This window comes from Lactuca saligna, chromosome 8, assembly GCF_052625555.1.
Source record: "Lactuca saligna cultivar CGN05327 chromosome 8, ASM5262555v1, whole genome shotgun sequence".
Taxonomy (NCBI): domain Eukaryota; kingdom Viridiplantae; phylum Streptophyta; class Magnoliopsida; order Asterales; family Asteraceae; genus Lactuca; species Lactuca saligna.
The window spans coordinates 12,928,133-12,946,748 of NC_136424.1; the positions used below are offsets into that span (position 1 = coordinate 12,928,133).

General features: G+C 34.6%; 2 protein-coding genes across 2 annotated transcripts; both read right to left on the bottom strand.

The window, feature by feature from the left end:
* Positions 1-436: 436 nt before the first annotated feature.
* LOC145011503 (phosphoinositide phospholipase C 2-like) lies at positions 437-6,576 on the bottom strand. The gene is made up of 8 exons (XM_078970233.1): positions 6,168-6,576; positions 5,669-5,865; positions 5,438-5,573; positions 4,893-5,347; positions 4,711-4,828; positions 1,140-1,292; positions 972-1,058; positions 437-897 (listed from the first exon to the last, which is right to left on the bottom strand). Exons 1-8 carry the CDS (start codon positions 6,468-6,470, stop codon positions 604-606), a joined length of 1,743 nt encoding a protein of 580 aa, XP_078826359.1. The 5' UTR covers positions 6,471-6,576; the 3' UTR covers positions 437-603.
* A 4,202-nt stretch (positions 6,577-10,778) lies between these two features.
* Positions 10,779-13,691, bottom strand: LOC145011132 (phosphoinositide phospholipase C 6-like). The gene is made up of 9 exons (XM_078969774.1): positions 13,136-13,691; positions 12,803-12,999; positions 12,595-12,730; positions 12,315-12,515; positions 11,893-12,227; positions 11,698-11,815; positions 11,464-11,616; positions 11,291-11,377; positions 10,779-11,156 (listed from the first exon to the last, which is right to left on the bottom strand). The coding sequence occupies exons 1-9, from the start codon at positions 13,496-13,498 to the stop codon at positions 10,866-10,868; spliced, it is 1,881 nt and encodes a 626-aa protein (XP_078825900.1). The 5' UTR covers positions 13,499-13,691; the 3' UTR covers positions 10,779-10,865.
* Positions 13,692-18,616: the final 4,925 nt, after the last annotated feature.

Genomic DNA, 18,616 nt, shown 5'->3' on the forward strand with positions numbered 1-18,616 from the left:
TGAAGCCATTTCGAGATTGTTTCTGAATGACGCAACTGCAATCTCTATGTAGGAGTGGCTTTCCTATGTTGATGTTGGTCATTTATCGGCTTTTAAAAGAAATTTTACATGAAGATGTGATTATTTTTACGATGGTATGTATACTATGAAAATAGGAAAGTGAAATGTTCTAGCATCTGGATTTTTTGGTTTAAAAACCCTACGTAGTTCTCTGTTTCTGTTTTTTTTTTTTTTCTAGAACATGATTAATAAAGACTCTGCTATTAAAAAAATGACCTGGGCCATGTTATCTGACTTGAAATCTATTTACCTAACAAATATCAATATTTACAATATTAAATTATTCTAGTGACAGACACCTTTTATTTTTTCTAAATAGAAACATGATTAAACAAAACCGTCAAAAAAAAAAAAAAAAAAAAACATTTCTCGTGGGTTTACAGCACAGCACAGCACTTCTCGGTTCTCGGATATATATTCACATATTTTTAGCATACAATCAACTTCAAGAGATAAAAATACAACATATACACACACAATAAAACTTCATCAACATGGCAACGAAGTGACAAACACAAGGAAAGCAGACACATAAAAACCAAACTAAACCATGTCAAAATGCATAAGCAGCTTCACCGACTTGTACTTCTCTCCTTTCTGGCTGTACAGTGGAACCGCTCTGATTCCTTTCCGAAGTTCTGAAATGGGCAAGCATGTTTGGCCACCAAAATCATCCTTTTCTGACATGTCATACTCATGAACCTCAATCCGAAGGATAGCCAATTCCGGAACTGTTAACGGGAATTCAAACTCTTCATTCCAAGACGGAATCCAGTTGTCCTCAATCGCCTTTGTTCTCTTCATTATTGCATCAGCAGGTACTCCCGCAATTCCAACCTGCATCATGAATACATAACACAATCATTATTTCCATTCCATACCCTCTAACAGCCTGGGTGAGGATGACTTACCCTTGTGTAGAAATCTGGGGGTGAGTATGCATCAAAATGTGTATGTGAAAAATCATAATACCATCCTTCACCCATATACACCGTTACCTGAAACCATTAATTATCACCAAATGTTTGATTACTAAAATTATCATGTGGATGTGGATGTGGGTCCCATTTATGATATACCTTGAGAGTCATTTTGACAGGTAATGTAGCTCTAGGATCAAAAACATTGCCATGTGGATCACATCCCATTAGAATGTCAGGTTTCTTTACATATCCACAACCACCATTGGCCCTGAACATTCCTTGCATCACCCATAATGACCTTCCATACCCCTGTAAACAATAAATTAATTTCTTCACTTGATACGAGCTCAGGTGTAATTTTGTTTTTTTCCAGATAGAGAGAATAAAATAAAATTATAATACGATTATTCTGCTGATACGGAGAAAATACAGTAACAGTAAGAATATAGGAAGCAGAGATAATAGTAACAACAACAAATACAAACTCATAAATAAGACTTTAATTATATGATAACAAATGTGAAAGCATAAAAAAGATTATAAGAACGAAATCATACTAATAGAAATATATCAAAAATAGAACAATATAATAAGTATACAATCATGATTATAAACAATTGTAATACAAAAAGAATTATAACTAATCACACTTGCATGTCTTCAGTTTCCTTCATTCTATTATATTCTATTAACGTGACGAAACCCTTATGTTATATATAACTTTATTTAAAGTTAAAACTCATTTTACCCATTTACATCTTTTTACATTTATTTTTTTTTATATATTTTTTAATTTGAATAAAGCATATATAAAGTATATAAAACGTTAGAAATATGATGCATTCTAATGCAAAATGTTTTTCGATTAAACTTCTATAAAATTATACAAAATATTAAAGCATATTAAACATTGCTATGAAACCTTGGTCTTATGTATGTATTAAGTATTAACCCTTTCATGAAACATATATAAGAAGATGTATATAATTTTAGTAAATTTACTCATCTTATATTTTAAATTTGGTTTTATTTTTTTAATATAATGGTACAAAAGTTTCACCAATGTAGATATTGAATAACAATGGAACAAAACTAAACCTTTCAAACTGAAAGTTTGTTATTATTTTGGCTATGTTTGATGTACTATCTAAAAAGCTTGCTGATAGCTGAAAAGTTAGCTACAAGCTTATAACGTAGCTTATAAAAAATGACATTTGGAAAAAACTAAAAACTCGTTGGAAGATACAAAATCACATAAAAGGGCATTTAGAAGAATATACTTTTTATAATTAATTAAGGGTACATTTGGCAAATTAATAAAATAAATAAATAAATAAATAAAATAAAATAAAATAAAAACTCCTGAAAATCTAGTCTAAATTGTTTTTTAAGACTAAAGGGTGTCATGCTTTTTTTTACCAATGGTAAAAGGACGCCACGTAGACTTTTACAATTTTCACATTTTTTAGGTACGAAGTGTGGTGTCGTGCCTATGAGTTTTTTTTAATTTCATTTTAGAAAAAAATTAATTTTTTTTAAAACCATACTAAAGTTTAAAAAAAAAAACATGAAAATTAAAATTACATTGAAAACCTAAAACTTAAAAATACCACATGACGTTAAAATTTAAAAACCTAGGGAAAAAAAAAAACAAAGCATCGAATTTTCAGTTGCGTTTCATAAGATTCCATTTGGAGTTACATTAGTCGGAGGTCCGAGAATCTGGACTTCGACCCATTCCCCTACAAAAACGCTCCGTGATACGTAACCAAAACTGATCACGATTTTAACCCTTTCCCATACCACCATCTTCAGATATGTCGACCCATGCCCTTGCTAACTCAACTTCTTCTTTTTGTGTCCATCTTCTCGGATCAGACTTCCCTTTCTTTTGTTTTTGAGGTTGTTGTTGCTGTCTTCGTGTTCGGTTGAAGGTGTGAATGGTTGGGATGAAAATTGGGGTTGAGATGGTTGGGTTTGAGGGTTGAGATTGGAAATGGAATTGTTGGGGCATTTAGAATTGTGAATAATAGCTAGGAACACCATCCATTTGTGGCCGGTAAGGTGGTGGTGATGATGAATCGTAGCCGAAAAGTGTGTAGGCGTTGTTAACATTTTCGTTTGGAGTATTATGTTTGGAAGAGCTTGGGTTGTTGGAAGAAGACATTTTCAAAGAAACAATTGTTATTGAGAGTGTATTGTGTGGTAATTTTATTTGAATATGTGAGTTGTATATATAGTAGATTAAAAAAGAAAAAAAAAATATGCCAAAAGTAGCTGTTGCCGACCGTTGGCAACGTTCAATTCTTCAAATCACCACAAAAGTCACATTTTTCCCATCGGTAAAGGTCCACCAGCGGTGAAATCCCTTTCACGGCACGATGTTCACCGGCAGTGAAAAGGCGCCACATCAGACACCGCCGGTGTCCCCTCTACGATACCGTTCAGTCTAACATGGTTTTAAAAATCAATTGACGTGTACGCCTCGAGGCGCACCTTGAGGTGAGGCGGTGGAAAAACGCACTAGAGGCGGTGCCTCATATGGTCTAATTGAGGCGGGCCCTAAGAGAGGCGAGAGGCGGAGCCTCGAGGTGTGAGGCAGGTGAGGCGTCCCGAGGCGGACTTTTTAAAAAACAATGAAAAAAGAGGAGAAATATAATCTGTTTGTCGACTTTTTTTACCTTTTTACCTAAATAACACAAAAAAAGTAATTTTTTGATCTAAAAAACCTAATCGACTATCGTAAATTATTAATTTATATTGACATAGCTTTGTTCAATATTTGCTTTGTTAATATATTCTTAATACTTGGTTGCTATCTAGTTATGTAGTATGGTAATGTTATTAAGGGGGTGTTTGGTATTGCTTTTTAAACTTTAAAAATTTCTTCAAATTTGTTTTCTAGTTAATTATGACTTTTTATGTATCTTTATTATATTTTTATTAGTTATATAATATTTAAAATTTATTTATTTTATTCCGCCTCAAGCTTACGCCTCGTGAGGCGGAGGGAAAACGCCTCAAGGCTTGATTCCGTATTTTTAAACCTTGCTTTTTAAGAAGCTAGCTTATAAGCTACTTTTTGGTTTGCCAAACATGACAACTTAAAAAGGCTCGAAAAATAAGCAAGCTTATCAGCAAGTTGTGGCACGCCAAACATAGCCTTAATGAAATTGAATCAAATATGATGCCACGTCACTGTCAAGTCTATAGTCAAAAGTCAAAACAGGTCAAATAAGTTATATTTTACCTTATTTCATATTAAATGAAACATGGGTGGCAAAACCTCTTCAAAAAAAAGTTTAAAGTACCTAGGTGGAACAAACTTGAGACTTGGTTACTATATTATGACATTAACCCCTTTATGTAGATATAAAGCTGACACAACCAAAAGAAGGGTAGTATTATACTATTATAGATCATAAAAAGTATAGCAACAAACAAAAAGATGACATGTGAATATGTGATGGCTGAAGAAAGCAAGAAAACATTGTATTTTCTTTTTAATATCTTAAGTTTTGTCTATATGTAAAGTTCAACAGATAAGAACCTACTACTAATTATATGAACATCCACGTAGCTGTAATTGCACAATAAGTTGAGAAAAGAAGCACACAATGAATCCAGAAACATAAGCAAACTTATGGAACACAGTTTGGTTTAAGAGATCGATATGAAAATTTTGACAGAATAAATAACAAATTATTAGATATATTATATTTCTAACCTGCATATTAAATGCCACCATCTGAGCTCCATGCATCCACCCAATGAGTGGATTGTAGTTGGATGAGTCAACTCGTATCCCTTTAGGATACACCCTCAGAACATTCCTCTGGGTAAACCTAAAGCAAGCTAGTTTTTAGCAAGATTTATATTTGAAAATGTTTATAAAAAATTAGGCAATACCTGACAATTTGTGGGCCATGAGTCTTTGCTGCTTTCTCAAGCTCTTGCTCACTTAAACTAAGACGTCTGACTTTATCAGGGTCAACTTTCAGCCAATCGTCTAAACCACCCTTCCCTTTTCCAGCATGAATAGCAATAATGCTTCTATATTCAGGGGCACAATTGTCACCTTGAAGATCTTCCTCTTCATCATCATCTTCATATGCATCCTCCTTAAATTCAGCAGTACTCCCAGATTTAAAGCTGGGAATTTCACCACCCCAAGCTTCAACAGATGAATCCTTCTCTTTCTGTGAACTGTTTCCACTTGGCTTAGCTTCTTTTGCTTTAAGGTATTCTTTAGGAGGTTTAGTAGATATAATGACCCTTCTTTTTAAAGATTCAGGTGATGGAAATTCTGCTAAGCTCTCTGTTTTAGGAGTAAATAGTATTTCCCCAAATGTTTCAGTAACCATCTACAATTTAGTCACAAAAAATAAAACACTTAGATCAAGATTAAGTTTTTAATAGAATCATAAATGAGAAACAATGAGAGAATTACTCACCTTAGCTACTTTAGCCTGAAGATCTGGAGTAAGGTGGTCTTCTAGGGTAATTACAACAGGGTACTCGGATGCAGTGAAGGCATGATTCTTGATAGATCTTAAACACTTACTCAGTGCAACCGGAGCAGTCAATGTCCTACAGAACATAACCAAGAATCAATGAACAATGGCTCATATTTCAAATAGAAAATTTGCTTGATATAAGAATATTCTTATATACATATGTCATACCCTCCATGAAGCACATCCACATCGTCCTTGTTGGAGTTAGGCCATATATCCAACTCGATAACCCTTACACCTTTCTCCAGTGCTTTAATGATTGGAACATCACTACAATCGCTGTTCAGTTGATTCCCAGTTAAATAGGAATTGTGGCCAGTGAATATGTAATAGTGAGACAATGGAGCATTCATATCTTGATGAACCTGAAAGATAGAAAGTTCTATTAGCATACAGATCGAAGAAATCGTATCACGTGACAATCAAATTATGCTAATCCGAAGTCATATTTTCAGAAAGTTTATTTTTCATTTCTGCATCTGAAGTCATCATTTGTCTGACGAAATATTTGAGAGTTTTGTAAGTTCGAAAGGTAGAATCGGAAAGGTAATAGCACCAATTTTAGAAAAATGACAAACGCAGACTAAATTTAGGATAAGCTATATTTGGAATCGATGGAGATTTTCCACAACTTGGAATTAATCACGACACTGAAAACTAGAATTACCGTAGATTGCGGATCAAAGGCTGGATTAGAGTCGCCAAACAGGTACTTGAAGAACGTCTCGAGATTGAAACCCTTGCGATGGAAGATATCACTAGTGGTATGCATAATTACTTGAGCATCCTCCACCGTAGCTTTCTCTTGTTTCTGAACCTCAACAAGGAACCGCTGCAGGTGATCCGCGTTCATGATGCCGTTTTCTGAGTATTGCTCAAACAGCGCCTTGATTGTCGGCGGAGCTTCCGTGGCGGCGAGCCGGAACCTCCGGCGGAAGCAGAAACACACCTTGTAAGACTGCTTAGACATTGTGGTTGACCGACGATAAGAATTGAGAGATTGATCAAGCAATGGAGATTTGTAGTAGATTTTACTTCGACAGATGGGAAGGGATGGATTGTCGTGATCATTGGTATTATTCAATCAGGTTAAAACCACCGAGGCGTTGGGTGGGCCCCGCCTTGTGTTATTGTTGTGGCTGGAGCTGGACTGGGTAACGCGCATGTAACACGACACACGTGATTGTCAACATGCCCTTTCGTCTTTGAGAAGGCTAACTCAATCATAAATCATAATCACTCAACCTTTCTTGTCCATTAATTGTCTTTGAGAAGGAAGGACATTTGGCGTAGCAACTTAGCATTGAAAGATTTGTTTACAAATTAAACAAATCATTATGCTATTGATTGTAATAACAAAAATCGTTTAATTTTGGTAGGGAAGTATCTCAATTTTCGGATATGTCCCGTCTAATTGCTAATTTCAGTTCTCAAGTGCAAATGACAAATAGAAGTAGACTAGTTACGATGTAAGCTAGCTCTTGATAAGCTATTTGAGGCATCTTATGTCTTTTCTGTTACTTTGTCAAGGAGGACCTAGATCATGTGTTTTTTGAAAGTCATATTACAATTGAGGTTTGGAAATGGCTCAGTTCGTGGTCTACATTCCTTGGGATTAATCGAGTTCATCTTTGGAGCTATTGGAATAACTGAAAATGTGTGCTAGAAAAAAAAAAAAAAAAGCAAATATGTTGAGATTATATTTGGTGTAAGTCCAGATGAGTTTACCTGGCAATATGATGGATTGTTGTGTCCCTTAGAAGATGGATGTGATTAAGAGTATAAGATGTGACCGTTGAGTCTAGTTGAAAGTAGAATGTTGAGGCATAAGTATATGATAATATAAAGATGATAAGTAAGTAGAGTAAGAGAAAGGCATGCTAAGAGAATAGTAATGTATACGAACAGAGTAAGAGATCAAAAAAATTGATGGGTTTTATTTACTCTTTATAAGAACTAATAAGAGCTTAAACGAGATTTATTTACTCTTGCATTCTTCATGTTCATGATTCTTGTATGATTCACTAAATCATTTCATATTCCACAGTCGTCATCATAGTCAACACCGCTATAATTGGTATCAGAACTGGTGTTCTTGATTTGATCAAGAATTGATCGATGATGACATTTTTTATTTGATGATTCTTCATTGTTATTTGATCTTCATGTTTTAGAGAGTTTTTGGATTCTAGAAATCGGATTGTTTCTTGATTCAATTTAAAATTCGATTTTCTTCACTAGAATTCAAATGATTTTTGTTTTTGCTTTGTAGAAACTCATTCAAAATCACTTTCTCTCTCTAGAAAAACCCAAGATCTTATCGATTGATCTAAGATGGTAGACTTGCAGTATGATTCTTGGATTGTGTCATTAAAGATGTCAAATACAAAATCAATGAAAATCAATTTTATGGATTAATATTCCAAGGTAAAAATTTCATTTTCATATATAATCAAAACACTTAATGAGTTACCAAAGATCACATATTCCAAAGATCATATATTGAGTTCCCAAAGATCATATATTCCAAGGTAAAAATTTCATTTTTAAACATTGAAAAGAATTTCAAATAAAACAATTATTAGAGTTCATTCTCAAAGATCACATATTACGGAAAACACGGGTGTATGTGTTGCGATTGTCCCGAACTCCTTCTTTGAAAAATGGAGTACTTGAAACATAAACTGAAAACTGTAAGCACAAAGCTTTATGAGTTCCCCGAGTACCACATACCATAAAATAAACATATAGTAGGCCCCGCCCGTCATCGGGTCCCATCTAGCATCGGGCCTCGCCCGACATCAAGCTGAGCTCGGTAAACAGGCCCCGCCCAACATACAATAACATATATCAAAATAACACATGCACATGAAATAATCACATAGATACATAGCATATAGATATCCAATAGGCCGGCCCGGCGTCGGACCGTAATCCGGAAAACATACCAACAAATACACATGCAAGAGTCATGAAGACAACTAGCATACTAACATATGATAATCATGGGCTGACATTGGTGTCTTTGACTTGCTAAACCCAATAAGGAAACTCACATCGAATGTTGAAGCTCACAACAAGAAATCCTTAGCTTCTGCACTAACAACTTCCTAAGCTAACAATACCAAAATATCACCCAATTAGCAATTGGGTTCCAAACCATGATCCATAATCCATACTTGGGGTAAAATAACCATTTTATCCCTGGCCCAACAAGATTCATAACTAAGGCCCAAGTCCAAATCCAACAAGATCCAAAACCACAAGAATCCACAAAGGCCCACTAATGACCCAATTTTCCAAATTGGGCCCAATCCCAGATGGGCTTTATCTTAAGCCCATATTTACAATTCAGATTGCTTCAAACACCCCTTGGGACAGACTTGATCAAGGCATAAGTCAAAAGTCAAAGTCAACGCTCAGAGTTGACTCAACTCGCCGAGTTCCCCCATTAATCAACAGAATTGCGAAAAGTCGATCCAACTAGCCGAGTTCACCCATGAACTCATCGAGTTTCCTCCTTAGTCAGCAGAATCGGGAAAAATCATTCCAATTCGCCGAGTTCACCCATGAACTCGTCGAGTTCTTCAGTCAGAAAAACCTCTTAATCTATTAAGTCACCAATCTCGAAACTAAAAGTTCCACCAATTTGGTCTTAAGTGAAATCACGTCTGGAAGGGTAAAATTTCCAACTTTACCCTCAAGAATAATGGGTCAAAAACCCAAACCATAAGCTTAAGAGTTTAAGGGCTTAATCATTAAGCACCAAATCATCAAGACAAAGCTCATGGATACAGATCTAAGCCTTAATGGTTGAAAGGTCATGTAAAGTTTCCAACTTTACTCTCATACAAGGCTAAAAGAAACTCAAAAGCTCAAAGAGGCCAAAAGAAGGGCTTAATGGATGAATGGAGCCCTTAAGACCATGAAGTTGGCACCTTTATGCCACAAGAGCTCCCATGAACGATGGATCTGAAAGAATAACTCATTTGGGACGTATAACACCCCATTAACCACTCAACTTGGCTAAACCATGGAAACTAGCCCTGACAAGGAGATCTCAGTATATATTAAGCAAGGTTGAGACTTTATACCCAAAATATGTTGGAAATGGAGCAAGGAATCGAGATCTGAAAGCTCCTTCTAGAATCACCACCTTGCACTAAGCTCCACTTCCTTCCAAGGGCTTCAAACACACCAAAACACACTCATAAGTGTTCACCACACTAAAAAATGGCTTTAGGGTTTCTAGATTAAGGTAAGGGGAAATGGAGGCTGGAAATGAGGCCAATACCTGGAACTTAAGGTGTTTAAATATGGTGCAAAACCCTAAAATTAGGGTTTCTCAAACAGCGTCCAACTCGTCGAGTTGAACCTCAAGATGCGCGTCCAAAGACCTCCAACACGTCGAGTTTCCTTCCCTAAACTCGACGAGTTGGTCTTTAGCAAAGATGAGTTATTTTCACAATTACCTTCTAGATTATGGGTATTACAGTGTCATTGTTTGTGTGTCATTAAAGAACTATTTTCTAGTAGTGGTCATTTCTATATTAAAGCACATATGGTAGTGTTACTTGTTTTATAATTGGCATTTTGAAAAGTATTTATTTGTTGGAATGATATCAATGACCCATGTAAGCATAATTACATGGTAAACAATAATTGCAATATAACAAAATTGTGTCTAGAAGAGGTTTGGTCATGAGTAATGGAAAAATGTATGACTACACATTAAAATTGTTACCAATTAAATAAGTAAGACTATATATGTTATTCTATATATTTTTATATTTTTATGTGATTTAAGAGTATCCACAATGACGGGTTCAATGAAAGAGTTGAATGAGGTGACAAATCTATGTGTCATTCAATGGATAAAACTCTACTGTTGTGAGATACCACTTTAGCATTCACTGGATAAAACCATAAATGTTATAATTTTCTTTTTTCAATTACTTTATAAAATATTTAATATTTACATATTAATATTAAATTTTTTATTTTTAATAAATCCATGTAGTTTACAGGTATCATACCTAATAAATAAATAAATAAAAATTGTAAATGAGACAACCGAGTTTTAGTGACTTCTTTTTTTATCAAAGATACTTCTTGCATGCTTTCAATTACCAACCCGAATTATTGGAAATCTCAATTAGATTCCCAACACACTTATCATTTCAACCAAAATGACATAAGCAATTGTCAATAATCATTTAAAAACTTCACCTTTGCATTTCACAAATCCTGTGATTAGATATTTTGTTCTGTACACTAATCAAATTGTCGAAAAAGGTTTCCATTTTTGCCAACATGAATGCAACCCCTATACATAATTAACAAGACCCAAAAAAAAAAATCACTGTCATACAAAGAGAAACCGCATAAGAAGCTTTACTGACTTAAATTTCTCTCCCTTCTTGTTATGTAGTGGAACGACACGAATTCCAGGTCTCAACTCTGACACAGGCAAACACGTTTGACCAGCAAAGTCAGCTCGGTCTACATCATATTCTTGTACAAGGATCTCAAGTAAAGCTAACTCTGGCACCCTCAATGGGAATGTGAACTCTTCATTCCATGTCGGCGTCCAATCATCTACAATCACTCTAGTTCTCTTCTTGGACACATCAACCGCCACCCCACGCATATTTATCTGATTCATCCCATTAATTCTACCATTAGATTTTAATTTCTCAAGGTAGCTAAGAAAGGTCTAAAGGGTACTACTCCTTTAATTTTGCTTAGATCAGTAATGTTTTATTTGGTGGCTATCGATTGATGACTTACCTTTGTGTAGAAATCTGGTGGTGAGTATGCGTCAAAGTGAGTCTGGCTAAAATCCAATCGCCACCCGTCGCCCATATATACTTTCACCTGTAAAATCAAAACTTTGTATATGTAGCTAGCGGGTCGAAAAGGGTGATGAAATTTAAGAGAACATATAGAATGGTTTATTCGACCTTTAGAGTTGTCTTCACTGGTAATGTTGCCTTGGGATCAAATACTTCGCCATTAGGACCCTTGTGCATAAGAAAATCAGGCTTTCGAACATAACCACACCCTCCATTCGCTCTAAACATTCCATGCATCATCCAAAGCGATCTTCCGTAACCCTAATTACAAAAAAAATTAGCATCAGGTTGGTTTAAAAACAAAAAAGGTAGAGATTCAATACATTCCGGTTCAAAACTCACTTGCATATTGAAGGCGACCATTTGAGCTCCATGCATCCATGCAGTAAGTGGTCTAAAGTTCGTTGAGGTAACCCGGGTTCCCTTTGGGAACACCCGAAGGATATACTTTTGCGTGAATCTAAGAGGCATATGAACCTTTGTTTAGTTTGATGTTACTTTTTTGACGTAAAAAGAAAAGATAGCTTACTGATTTACCTAACTATATCAGCTCCATAAAGACTGGCAGCTCTTTGAAGGGCTTGTTCGCTCACACTAAGACGCTTAGCTTTCCCAGGTTCATCCATTAACGCTTTTCTTGTTCCTTTTTTAGGTTTAGAGGCATGAATTGCGATGAGGTGTTTGTATTCGAGAGCTGTTTGATGCCCTGATTTTTCATCTTCGTTATCATCGTCTTCATAATCAACACCAAGGATGTCGGACATCCTATGAGTGCTAGAGCTTGCACTGCATCTGTCGCTGCTTGGACAGAAATATGATCTGTCACTTATACTGTATGTATCATCATCGTCATCATCCTGATCACTGTTGCTCTGCTATAAACAAACACAATTGAATCTTTATTCATCGAAGTCAGTTAAATAATATAAATGAAAAGATTAGATTTCATGTTAGCTCACTCTAAGATCTTCCCACTCATCATCAGATGAATCTTTATCCACGGATGAACGTCTTTTGTGCGCGTTCTTGGATGGAAGGTATTCTTTGGGGGGTTTTGTTGAAAGAATAATATGATATTTTAATTCATCGGGTGAAGGGAATTCATTTTTGTCGCTCGGGTGTGGGAAGTATAGCATATCCCCAAAAGTGCTTGTGACCATCTATATAGGGAATTTCATAGCATCAAAGGACTAGAAATTACTATGATTATATATAGCTAGGATTTAATATGAAACTAACCTCTGCAACCTTAGCTTGAAGACTCGGCGTAAGATGATCCTCTAAAGTGATAATAACAGGATACGGAGATTGTACAAAAGCATGCTCTTTGATAGACTTTAGACATTTGAGAAGTGTTACTGGAGTTGTCAACGTCCTATTTTCGTTACAAAAATCAGATATGTGTCAAATAAAAAGCTTGTCAACGTACGCATGCATGCATGCATACCTGCCATGAAGTACATGTATTCCATCTCTTGCATTATTTGGCCATAAATCAAGTTCTATTCCCCGAACACCTCTTTGAAGAGCCCTTATGATTGGCACTTCGCTAGAATCGCTGCTGAGTTGATTTCCGGTGAGATATGAGTTGTGACCGGTGTATATAAAATAATGTTGCAATGGAGCGGTCATATCCTGATGTACCTGAGATCATAAAACTTGTTAAAGAACATGAATAAAAAAAAGCTACAAAATTTTACACAATTGTAAATCTTCACCAAGAAAATGCATGCAATTATAATGTTGCGAAGAGCATTTGGGAAAGAAAACAAACACCCACCTGAGTTTTTAGGGGTCCGTTGATTTCATCTAATAGATAATGAAAAAAATCATTGACAGTGAAAGCGTAGCGAGTCAAATGGGAGGTTGACAAATCGAGCACCCGATCCATAATCTGCTGCGCATCCTCAATGGTGATCCCTTCTTCTCCCTGGAACTCCGTCAAGAACAGTAAAAATTTATCCGGCAACATCTCCGACCCATCCGTGGAATACAATCTGAAGACATCTATTACGTCTTGCGGTGGACCCAGGTCGCTAATCTTGAACTTCCGATTAAAACATCCAAACATTTTGTAATAGTTATAGTTTCCAATGCCATTTTTTCTTCTTCGATCTCTTTTATCCTCGTCCTGCTGGTACATGTGTGGGTTTGAATGTATGTATAAATCTTGTTATTACAGCAGAATCTTTCGTGGGATTATGTGAATTATGAGAGACGAATGTGAAAAAAGTTTGAACAAGTGATTTGGGGAGATTTTGTTTGAAATGTGAGCCGAAGGGAAACAGAAAGTGACGCGGAGGAGATCGTTGAGGAAAGAGAATGCTGATCGTAGGGAATGGTTCTACAATTTTGGGATTTTTTGAGGTTCGATTATTTGTTTGTTTTGTTTTTAATTAATTATCAATCATTAAGTTATTGTTTTTATTTTAGTAATTGGATTATGGTAGATTGGAATCTCATATGTCCACACTTGCCATTTCTTTCTAGCAAGTTCTTTCAACATAATTTTTTTAGTAAATTAGCAAACTATGTGGAATACCCATATATTATATGGGTTTATTTAAAAGAAAAATCAATTATGAAATTCTTAATATTTTAAAAAATCTTGAATTTATAAGAAAAATTAGAAAAATAATAAATTTTTAAAATTAAAGTGTTTTTTTTTTTCTAAATCTACTATAATAAATGAATATCAATTTGTTAATTTCTTATAAGTTTTGACACTTGTCATTTTGTGATACTTTTAAAATAAAATAAAATTCACATGTCAATATTTAGATTTTTTAATTTTTAAAATTAAAATCACATAAAATTAAATGTATATATATAAAATATTAAATGTAATAAATGTGATAATAATTTACAATTAATATGTTTTTCATTCCTTATTTTAAAAAAATATTTATTGTTTACATTTTAATATTTAATCTTTTTTAATCAACCCGTGTACCATACAGGTTTTCTACCTAGTTTAAACAAATAATTTAGATAAATAAACATAGAAACTAATAAGACTTTAATTTAGAAAATTTGAAATTAGAAAAAATATCAATTAATGATATTGATATGCATTTATTATTATATTTATTACAATTATTGCATTTAAATAATATATGAAATTTAATAAAATGGAAAAAACCATAAAATGTCATGTGGAAAAAATTTTAATTCATAAAAACCTCAAAATGATATGTGACCAAATCAATAAGAGTGTGATATGTGTCAAAAGATTTTCATTTATTAGAGTAAATTTATTGCAATTGTTGCATTTAAATTTTTTTTTGGAACCGGCAAATATATTAATAAGATCACCCTCTAGCAAGTGACTAGAGGAGGGGAAATAACAACGTACAAATAATAAGATTATAGATTACACACTAAGAAACGGGGAACTACACCATAGTAACCAATCAATACTCCTATTTCCCCCCTGTTTTTTATCCATAGGTATGTAGTGGATTTGATCATGTCTACACAAATGAGAGCAGGAAGCTGTTTTTTATTGAAAATTATGTTGTTCCTAACTTTCCAAATGTTCCAGAGCATGCCGTAACAGATTCCCATTAGCAACCTTCTTTTTTTTAGCAGTTGGACCATGCTTGAGCGTATGTGATCACCTCATGTACTGTTTTGAGTTCTACGAGAGGAACTCTACACCATTTTAGCACTAGTTGTAAAACCGTGCTCGCATACTTACACCCCACCAATGCATGGTCTGCGTATTCTACTACTTCTTCACAGTGACTGCATAAATTTTTTTCCACATCTACCCCTCTGGATAAAAGGCCCAAGGTTGAAGGTATTTTGCCCATTTTAGCCCTCCAAATGAAACAATTGATTTTAATCGGGATCTCCCTCAGCCATGTAAACTGATCCAGATTTAGTGTGGGGTTGAAGTCTAGTTTTTTCCGGAGGACGTTTACTGTGAATGATCCGTCAACAGTGAGATTACATCTCCATGTTTCACCACCTGGACCTGATTGTTTGTGTAGCACTGATTCGGTTGGGATACCTTTATTTTGAAGGTATTTTCCGATGCTTGTGATGTTTTTCCACGCACCTGGTATGTATTTGCTTGCATAACAGTGGTTTGGTTTGTTGTATAAATTATGCATGCTATGTATGGCTTTGGCCCAAAGGGATGTAGGCTCGGATCGAAGTCTCCACCACCACTTCATAACGAGGGAGCAATTTAGAGATTTTATGGTACCAATACCAAGCCCGCCAATTTCTTTGGATGCAGTGACTTTGTCCCAGGATACCCAGTGTATGCTTCTTTTTTCATCTGTGCTACCCCATAAAAACTTCCTACGAATACGTTCTAACGTCTCAATCACTCCCTCGGGAGCCACAAATATCGAGAGATAATAAGTAGGTAAGTTACCCAGAATCGACTGAACAAGCGTTAGTCTACCACCAAACGTCAAAGTTTAGGATTTCCATATGGACAATTTTTTGTGAAATCTCTCGATCACCGGTTTCCAATTTTTAATTAATTTCATGTTCGCCCCGACCGGAACACCAAGGTAAGTGAATGGAAGAGAGGATGGTTTGCAACCAAGAGTTGTGGCCCATCTTGAGACTTCATGCATATCAGCACCAATACCAAAAACCTTTGATTTATCAAAGTTTACCTTGAGACCGGAGGAGGTATGAAAGCAATGTAGGACCCTGGCAAGGTTTTTTATGTTTCTTTTCGACCATTCTACGACAAACAGTGCGTCGTCTGCATATAGTAAGTGGGAGATCGTTGGTCCACCGTTTGGTAGTGCTAAACCATAACATGTCATGTGGAAAAAAATTAATTGAAAAAAACCTCAAAATGATATAAAACCAAATCAATAAGAATATAACATATATCAAAAGATTTTCATTTATTAAAATAGATTGTATTAAGACGGTGGATAATTGTTCTTTAGCATGACATAAAAAAGAGCCTTTTTCAAAACTGAGGTAAAAAAATGGGGTTTTTTCAAATTGGATTTTAAATGGCTTTAGATTTAAGTTACATATGTGAACCTTTTAAATTTTATGTAATTATTATTTTTAGTTATATATTTGTTTTTTTTCATATTTTATATTTTCATTTTACACCTTTGAATTGTAAATAATATTTTTATTATGAATATGTTATTAAAATTTATATAGACCTTAATAAATTATACGATTTAAAATTTTCTTTACTTTTAATCAATATCAATATTAAATATTATTAAAATTATATATATATATATATATATATATATATATATATATATATTAAATAATTATATGAGTAATATCAAAAGATAAAATAAATAAATATACAAATTTTATATATGAATTGTGTAATCACTAACAATGTCTATAAAAACAATTTCAAAATAATTGAATAATCCAAAATTATCACTGTTTCATAGTGTATGAATTATCATTTCAATTCTTTGTAATTGGGTACAATTTATTTTTTGATGCCATAAACTCCAATTTTTGAATTGAGTTTTTCTAATCAATCCTATAAAATTTTCTCTACTCTTAGTTGCATCCTCACTACAAGAAATTGGAGTATTAGAGGTGACGGGCGTCGCTGCTAAAGGTTAAATATGTCGCCGCTAAAACGTCACTGATATTGGTTCGTCGCTAATGTTTCACTGGTCATCGCTATTGCCTTCCGTCGCAGCTAAAATTGAGTCGCCGCTAAAGGTTCGTCACTGCTAATACTATTTGTCGTCACTAAAGGTGTCGCCGCTATTTATATGTATTTTTATACATACAAATACATATATACATACAAAAACACATACACATACATAATTCACATACAAAATACACATATACATATAAATGATCATAGAAAAACACATACATACATAAAATACACTCAAGATGCACATATACATACAAATGAAAATACATATACATATCCACATCTACAAACACAAAATACACATACAAATACACATCTAAAATATCAAAATTATCAAAATTTTGTCATGAACAGTGGTGGTGGCGGTAAACTCCAGCGAGAACGGTGAGGGATATCAAAATTCCGACAACCAACATAAATTTAGTAGGGAAAATAAAAAATGAAAAGAAAATGGGAAAAAATGGGAGGAAGTGGGGTGAAATATAGAAGAATTCGGTGAAATTCCTATGAGATTGACAGTGGTGAGCAGAGAGAAGAGAGAAGAAACAGAAGATCAGGGAAGAAAGTGAAGACGAAGCAGAGTTTATTGTCGACGCTCTTTAGCGGCGACAGGTAGCCTTTAGCAGCGACACATCCGAGGGAAAACAATTCGGGGTTTCCTACGTCGTTGTATCATCGCTTAAATCGACGGATAAGGTTGAAATGACGCGGATCGCCAGAACAGACAATAGCAACGACGCCTTTAGTGGTGACAGATAGCCTTTAGCGGTGACAAACCAGAGGGAAAACAACGCGGGGTTTTCTACCTCCTCCTAGTCGTTGGATCATCGCCTAAATCGACAAATAGGGGTGAAATGACACGGATTGCCAACATAAGCCTTTAGCGGCGACGGACACTTTTAGCGGCGACAAAAACGCTTTTGTTTGATCTCGCCGCTAAAAGCGTCCATCGCTGCTAAAAGTGTCGCTGCTATTGCCAATTATTCTTGTAGTGCCTCAGTTTTCATATATCTCTCCCATCTTTGTATTATCAGTTCTATTACTATCTCAAACATAAGGTATGCATTTATTTCTATATATCTTGCATATATAAATGATGTGAACGTTAAATTTAAGATACTAATTTATGTTATTTATCATATGATGTGCACTTAAATTCTCTTATATTTATTGTTATGGCTCCAAGTCGTCCCTTTATGATCATTTTATGTTGGGATGGTAATATTGAATACGAAAATGGATTGATCAAGGGTGACCAATCAACTTTGTCTGCTTTAGATATCCTTAGGCACAAAATACGGTATGAACAATTTAAAGATTTGATTTATACACATGTTGGAGTTGAAAAGTCTACCTATAAGGTGAATTTATCACTATGTTGCCAATATTGTAGGAGATCTAACATGGCACCCCTCTTAAATGATTCATCCTTAGACATGATGTATTATTTAGCTGAGAATGATGAAAATTATTGTGGCAAAATTTGTGTTGACATAGAACAAATAACACCACCTAAAAACAATATTTTTGTAGATCTCCTTCGTAATTATCAAGCACCATTTCCTTTGCCTAATGATGGTAGATGTGAGACAATAATAACTTTGGATTTGATGAGCCCAACTCAGAGTGTAG